Genomic DNA, 8812 nt, shown 5'->3' on the forward strand with positions numbered 1-8812 from the left:
AAGAGGGGGCCACCTGTCATCGAACAGTTCCCTTATGTAATTGGTCCATACCTCCTCTAGTTTTTGTTCGGTTAGGATTGATTTATTCTCACCGTCCACGATTTTTGATACATGTTCGAGGTCTGTGTTTCCCAGTGACTTCTTTGACTTTTTTATGTAGGTTAAACAAGTCATGTTTTGGTGGAGCTCTCGACTTCTAGCGGCACCTCTCCGTCATCCACAGTTCTTTGAGCTTCTTTGATTTTATTTCTGATAAGCCTGTGAGTGTCTCTATATCTCTGAGGGTCTGTGCCTTTAAAACTTCGCCGCTTTTCCATGAGGTCTAAACTTTCTTGAGTCATCCACGCTTTATGGTGCTTCTCGTTATTATTTGTTGTTAGTTGTTCTTGTGTTTCCTGCAGCGCTTCTTTAATTTTCTTCCAGATGTTCTCTATGCTATTGTGGTCTTCCAGTCCAGGGGTTTGAGAGGCATTTGGCTGTTGGATCTTTCCTAGTTGCTCGTTGAGTTTATTGGATACGTCTTGTCGTTGTCCCTCACTTCTCAGTAAACTCATGTTGGGTTTTTTAGTGAACTTCCGAACAATTTTTTTGAGCCTCATTCGGATTCGTGCCACAACGGGATTATGGTCTGACCCAACATCCGCTCCTGGGTAAGTCTTTGCACTAAGTACTCCATTTCTGTATCGTTTTGGAGCTAATATATACTATTTTCTCTAATCGACTTTAAAATAGAGTGTTTTAGCATTACTAGATAAATAAATAGAGATTTTGCGAATTATAAAACCATTATTATAACCAACTTATTTTCCAAGTTTTACATATTATTAATTTATTTTAGATACAGATGAGAATAAAACCACTTAAAACAAAACGATTTATTTTCAGAATAACTAATATAATCAACAATAAAAAATAAACGTAAAAGCATAAAGAACATAAAAGCACAAATTATTTTAAAACACTTTTTTTTATTAAATTAAATTTTGTGGTATTTTATACAGGATGACCCACTTTCGTGTGTTTTACAGGGTTTTTCGTTTATGAACAGAAGTACAAAGATGAGGTTTTCACATTACTATGCTACTTTTTTATGAGACTAAAAATGGTACACACATATTTGTCCTAGCCCTTTTAGTTCCTGAAATACAGCGCAAAATTGAAATTGTTGCATTTTTTAACTCCCCTCATATCTCGGCCATTATGTGCCAAGAAGACCAAGAGGTGAAAATTGAGCTCCATAGAGATTTCCAAGTAAAATTCAGCGACGCAACTAAAACTGAGATACGAAGAGGGTCGAAAATGCAACAATTTAAAATTCGCCTTATATTTCAGGAACTAAGAAGACTAGGTGTGTACTGTCCTACATGTGTGAAAAAGAAATGCTGCTGTTAAGAGTTTATTATAAAAATATAAAAAAAAAATCTGAGGTAAGCATTCTATAAAACTTGAAGACTTAAATCTTTTTGATGACTTTTCTAAAAAGACTTAAATCTTTTTCTATTTCAGAATAAAAACTTAAATCACCAATCATTTTGAAATATACTTAAATCTTAAGTGAGCTTTCGAAAAATGACTTAAAATCAAATGACTTAAGTCATTAAAATGATTTGAATCAAAAAAAGGCTTAAGTTTTCTCTGAGCAGTAAATTAATTTGTTGATACAGTATGTCTTCTTTAAAACTTTCGTTTCGGAGATATAAAATTTATGGGACCTTTTAAAAAAAATATTTTTTTTAAGAAACTATTTGAGACAGAGTTTACCAAAAATGTTTACAATTTTTAGTAGGTATATCATTTTTAATGTATATTTTGAATCATAATTATCATCTTTTTAAGCTTGTTCAACGTCTAGACAAATCTATATGCAATACCAATAACTGTCATAATATTAATTACACTCCTATTAATTGTAATTTATGTCCCGCTGTAAAGTATCGGGTGGTATCGGTACAAACTTGAGATTTTAACATTAAATGATAATTTTCCTGCGTATATTTATTAGTGTATCCGTTATTTACAAAGTTGATCATTTCTCTCACGACGCCCTCTAAATAGTTTATTGTCTAAAAAAAATAACAGACCATTGTAAACCGTTAATATTCAAAATAAACCTTGCCCCAAAGACGATTCATTTCCCATTTTTAAATTACATAGGAATTTGCCACTTTTTGCAAATATTTTTTTTCTCGATCTTGTTCTCTAACAGCCATGACAATCACACATTCTTGTACAGAATTGAACGCTCTACACAAGGTCCCTTACAATTTTTCAATAAACCTACTCCTTCAAAAGTTATTCACGGTTAAAATTAACCACTCGGTACCCAAGTAGCATCTATCTGACTTCGAACTAAATCTGACCTGAAGCGACGTCAGACTTTGTGCAAATTTAGGTCGGGTGCTGGTGATACGACTTGTGACGTCGCTTTCCTATTAAAAGTGACGTCGTTGGATCCGAGTCGGTAAATCCAACGATCTGTCGACGTACAAAATAACAACGTACCATTTTTATTAATTTCCCAACGTCGTTCCAACGTTGGCTTGCACGACGTACCTATACTTGAACTAGCCCGACGTCTACCTGTTGTCCGAATAGGATACGTCTCCTGATAATCCCTAAAGTAACGTCCAATTATATTTTGTTGTATTTTATGTTCATATATTTAACCTAATTTACGTATCTCTATTTACGTCCGTAAATACAACCCATTAAGTAGCATTTGCGGCCTAATAAACATCATGAACATAACCTAATAAAAAGTTTTTGTAAACAAACTTAATTTTTTTTATTATGCCTAAAAAAACACTAAAAAGACATTTAGACATTCATCTACATTTTACAGAAAGAGGTCGAGGCTTTTGCAAAATAATAATAGTAGTAGTGATGTCTTCCCTCCACCCACGAATGCTTTTTATCCGGAAGAGATACTGCATTACACTGGTGCAACTTAATTTCATTTTTTAGCTTAGGAAACCAGCAGACCCCATCCTCCTCCCACATGTGAGGTACTGGTTCCAATTCTTTTAAATTTTGTATATACTATCTTAAAAAAGTAGCTGCCCATTGTTTTAAAGAGAAAACAATAACTAAAATATAGTTGCACACATCCACAAATCACTGATACGCAAAGTGAGGTTACGTGGCGTACGTTGGAATTATATACGTCATAATACGATTGCCGGTCGTCCGGTTTGATGACTTCGGTCGAGTGAGACGACTAATGTTGGAGACCCGGTCGGAATTGGTATATTGGTAGTTCATATTAAGTCGGACACAGAAATCCGCCATTCTTAACAGGTATCCGATTGTCAGCCATTTTAAAATCATTTTTTGTTTTTAAAATTTATATTCACATTCCGATTTCTAGTAGAATAATATTGAGAAGGTTGAGTTTGGGGGGAACCACAGTACAATTTTATGATTAAACCAGCTAGAAAATAAAAAATATATTTTGCAAGTTACTTTTTTATAGATATTTTTATTTCATAAATCCTACTCATTACCTACTTTTGAAGGCGCTCGTTGTTTTCCGGAGTATTTTAATCAGATATATCAAAAAAGTGACTTCCGTTGACAAAACTGATGTCTGGATTAATGATTCAGAATTATTATAATATGAAATTAGGTAGGCACTTATAGTTCTATTCGAGGAGTGATTATGAATCCATTTGTAATTAGGTAGTTTGGTTAGGTTTTTATGTATTCTTGGTAGCGAATATGAAACCAAACGTAACGTAAGTGCATAGCGACGAATTTTAAGTAACTAAAATCCAACGTAATATGACGTTGGTAATTGGTAGAATTACATTCCCTATTAGGTCATATATCGACGTCGAGGCGACCCGAATCTGTATTCCCCATTTAGGTGCAAATAAGGGTCGTCAGGCGGTCGAACCGACGTTGGTACCCGACGTCGGGTTTATTGAACGCGACGTATACCCGACGTTAGATAACGTCCAAATGCTACTTGGGTAAATTCCTAAATTTTTCAACTTTTTTGACAAAATTATGATTATTTTTGAAAAATTTAATCTATTATTTGAAAAAAAGCAACTTTGAAGATACCATGATGAACAATTTTGAATCATGAAAAATACTGAATGCATGACAGGTAGTTAATTCTAATACTTATTATAGTATATAAGGCAGAAAATGCTTGAAGCTTTAAAAGCTATTACTAGACGCTTCATTTTTAATCACGATGATTTTAAATTGTTTATAAACAAAAATATTGATTATTTCATAAATTCAAATTTGTTACAATTTTTTACACGGTTTAATATTGATACACGTTTTCTGCAGATGGCAGTTAGACAGTACCGAATGGTTAAAAGATCCTGGATATATGAGAGGCTTAGAAATTGTGAAAAATTTGAGAGTAGTTAATGATACTGCAGAAAGAGCTGTTAAATTATCAGAAGAGTCCATTAATATTTTATCTAGAAGTGAAGATGAAAAACAATACGAGTATGTGATTCAGATTGTAAGCGAGTATAAGAAGAAATATCAAAATCCAACTAAAGAATGTTTATTAAAATAAATCAGCTATACTTATATATAAATGGTTTAAACTTCATTAGACTTGAAGATGTCATAATTCCCAACCTTAACACCATCAGAATTGTATATTTTTACAGTAATAGATTAACTTTTTCAAAAATAATCATAATTTTGTCAAAAAGTTGAAAGAATTTAGGAATTTATCGAGTGGTTAGGTTAGGTTAATTTTAATCGTGAATAACTTTTGAAGCAGTAGCTTTATCGAAAAATTGTAAGAGACCTTTTTGTAGAGCGTTTAATTCTGTGCAAGAACATGTGATAGTCATGGCTGCCGGGCTGCGAGAGAATAAGATCGAGAGAAAAAAAAAATATTTGCAAAGAAAAACGTAGCTTTCGGCAAGAATCCTTATGTAATTTAAATGGGAAACGAACCGTCCGGTGCGGGCAAGTTTTATCATCCTCCGGTTGTAGTGATAGTTGAATTATTTAAGCGTTACGTTGGGGAATTTGGAACCTTTGGTGTTCATCTTCAAATCATAAATTTCAAAAAAAAAAAAACACTAAATCATCACAATAGCACCAAAACATTTTTACTTCTACACTGGAACGCGCTTTTCGCTAATCATGTTAGCAATATCAAGCCAGATATTTTAAAACTAAATACAAACTCTCCTACAATTCTAAGCGTTGTAATACACATAGCGATATAGCGCCGCGAGGTCTAATACTCGCTCAGTTGGCACCGACGAGTGGGCGTTCCGGCCGAAGAACAAAGAACTAGGAATTCGTTAGTTTTCTGTTCTAACATCGTGTGTACACATTTATTAATTTCTTATGCTTCCTCATACGTCATCCATCTATATCTGGTATCGGCAGGGGAGCGCAGTTGTAAACAAAACACGCCCAATTTCATTCATTAAATAGGCATGGGCGTACGGTTTTATAAAATAATGATGATTTTTTTTTTTTTTTTTTTATTAAATTAATTTTTTCAAAAACTTTATGCTGTTTGAATCTGTTGAGTTAGCAGATAAACACTGAAATAGTCTATTAATCCTATAAATATTTTGAATCAGTTTATTATTATTCGTGTGTCTGTGTTTGTAAAAATAAAGTGAATAACAATAACACCAGCTGAGGGTTATAACAACCTGTATTGGAATACGCGCCACTCGCTCCGCGATGCTTACACGAGCCAATAGAAAAATAAACACTGAATCAGTTACACGATACAGAACACCAAAACAACTTTTATAATTATACACTTGGACGCAGTTTCGCTAACCATGGCTGCCATCAGCAGATGATTCCAAGGACTGAATCATCTTGAGGTATATATTTAATATATCTGTACTAACTATATTTGTTTCTATAATACAAAATTTTAGATATAACTATTTTCCAGCAAAAAATCTTCAAAACACATCTATATAATAATTCTCTATATATCTAAAACATAATTTATCTTCACCAGCTAGATCCAAATATGTCTCATATATCTCATATATGGTATAGCTCGCAAGCACTTTTTAAAGTGTCTAGTTCATGTCGACCCATTATTTTTATCCCTATTAATTACGCATATATTTTTCGATGATCGCGTAGATACTTCATCTCTCCACTCTTGCCAATTATATGATATGCTTGCGCGATCCGTATATATATATCTGTTTATATCATTATACGCCAAAGAAGAAATTCATTCTCAAATAGACCCCCTTAGCGTTTCCCTGTCAAAGGAAATTCGATTCTTCCTGCAATTTTGCAAAAGCTTTCTAAATGTGAACTTGTGGGACGAGTTTAGAGATCGAGATAAAAATCAAATATTATCAAATCTCCTGAACACTTGGAAAAAGTCAGACGTTTCAACAGCAATCTCACGTGGTCGTTTCTTCCCAGAGCTTGATATCATTTTATCGGGGGTAGTTTCAGCCTTTTTTAATTCTTTGTGAATCTTTTTATAGCCGATACGCTAAATCCGAGTCCGGTATTAAAGAAATATCCGCTTACAATGTTTTTTACGGTTTTTAAGGCCGGCTCAATGTTAAGGCGAACTCTCCTGTAGCTTCCCTGTCCCGTTCACGTCGCAACCCTATTATTGAAACACGGAAAAAAACCAAATTAGATTTTTTCATCCACGTTTTATTTTATATTTATTTTTTAGTTTAGCTAATAATATTTAGGTTAAATCTATCAAGAAAAAAATATATTTTAATTTTAATAATTTCTAATCTCTTTATTTATTCTACTTACCTATACAAATTAGCTATTATTTCTCTTGTCTGACTATGTAGCGTCTTACCCTTAACCAATTTATTCATTTTTAAAACAATATTACTATAAACTGATATTAATAATTAAAAACTACGAACATATACAAGATAACAGATAAACAAAACAATAAAACACAACTTAACTATTCCAAATATACAAAATATGAAGGAATTAAAGTTTAGGATAACCGGTATAAAATAATAAATAAAGTTATAATGATCAAAAGAATAACACCGCCACTGGATATTTCAATAGTATTCAATATTCCTACTCTTTTCAGAAGGGACCGTGAAGTTGGGGATAAAACAAGCGAATAGGAAAGGCGTAAAAGCCATGGCAACCGCGTTGTAACAAATTCTGTGACGTACTTCGCCAATCATGTTCGATGATTAGGCGGCCATGCGCGGCGATTCCGGTTTGCCAATGAATCGTTGAACAAAAATCTTCAACTTTTCATAATAAGCGATTATACAGAATGCAAAGAATAAGTTATTTAAATTAAAAACATATCGAAACAATATGAACTACGTTTAAATTCCTTAGTAATATACTTCAGAATAAATGTTACACATTTAATTAATAAAAATATATTTAAATTTATAGCTCTCATGTTGGCAATTTTGCCAATTTTATAGCATAACCGTGGCAATATCGATTTTCTTTCTCGCATTCCTTCCGTTGCTTCAGATCCGCTGGTCAAACAACATGCTGTTTAATATAAAAAAAAAACTTGTTTAATTTAAATTTAAATTACAAAATATTACAGTAAATTAATAAAAACTAATATAATAAATATAACACAGACTTGCATCTTTACATTACTTTGTTTTTTAGGCAATAAAACTAAACAATTTATGGGGGGTGCGTGAGAAAATGACACATTGTAATAACGAACACCCTGTAATAGTACAGGTAATTACGGTTATATTTCCAAAATATTATTTACAACAAAAAAAAAAAAAAAAAAAAAAAAAAAAAAAAAAAAAAAAAAAAAAAAACATTATTTTAGTATTAAAATTTATAGTTAAATGTTTCTAAATAAGAAAATATTTACCGAAATACAATATTTCCCCAATGTCTCACTTTTTTAATTTTAAATTGGCGTCTCTCATTTTTTAACCACCAACCACTTGACGCTGACGAGCGTCCTTTTTATTCCTCTTTTTTTTCAAAGCCTTGCTCCACTGTCTAGACAAATCTATATGAAATACCAATAACTGTCATAATATTAATACACCCTATTTAATTGCAATTTTCTGCTGAAAAGTATCGGCTACCAAACTTGCGATTTTAACATCAAACGGCTATTTTCCCGCGTATGTTTATGCATACGCGAACAAGTCTAAGCACTTTGGCGAAACGCGGTAGTCCAAAGTATATGTTAGAACGAACAGGTACGGTAAGGTACCAAAGATTTACGACTTTGCTTTTAGGAAAAACGGATAGGTTTCTTACATATTAACAAGAAGGAAGTGGAGAGTTAAGGTAAGCGCGCACTTTAACTTCGCATGCGGAACGAACCGTATCGGGACCACACCGCGGAACGGCCGACGAAAATTAATTATTTGGCCTCCATTTTAAATGAGATAACGCACAAACATATGTATCGGACGCATCGTAGACACGGAAATCCGTTTCCAGAATAATTTAAAAAGATTTAAATTAGGTATATATACGATGCGTGCGGATGACGTCGCACAGTGATTGAAAATGCAAATCTACGATTCCAAAAATATTTATGTTATGTAAGTGTTTTGTTTCGGCCTCTTATAAATCAAGGTACAAGCTAATAAACTTTTACCAAATTATTGTCAAAAAAGTTTTTTTTAATAATAAAACTATAGATACGAGTGCCTTTATTGTTTATTTATTTTCACAGTGGGAATCTTAGAAAAATCAATCTTCTTTTTTTCGAAAAAACGCTCGGACACGTCGATTACTGATTGTTGAATGCCCATTTTTGAATGCATGCCATGAACTCCTATTTTTTGATGATATTTTTAATGTATACAGGGTGTCCCAAAAATTGAGTTATGCC

At 32.7% G+C, this 8812-nt stretch overlaps 1 protein-coding gene across 1 annotated transcript in view; it reads left to right on the forward strand.

The window, feature by feature from the left end:
• The first annotated feature begins 552 nt into the window (after positions 1-552).
• LOC115891405 (extensin-like) overlaps positions 553-8812 on the forward strand; it is a 15813-nt gene continuing 7553 nt past the window's right edge. The window contains exons 1-2 of the mRNA XM_030911849.1: positions 553-650; positions 4303-4483. Coding sequence (XP_030767709.1) covers positions 553-650; positions 4303-4483 — 279 coding nt within the window. The remainder of the gene's footprint in view (positions 651-4302; positions 4484-8812) is intronic.

Source organism: Sitophilus oryzae, unplaced genomic scaffold (genome assembly GCF_002938485.1).
Source record: "Sitophilus oryzae breed Bouriz unplaced genomic scaffold, Soryzae_2.0 scaffold_1181_pilon_pilon, whole genome shotgun sequence".
In the NCBI taxonomy this organism is placed as follows: Eukaryota; Metazoa; Arthropoda; class Insecta; order Coleoptera; family Curculionidae; genus Sitophilus; species Sitophilus oryzae.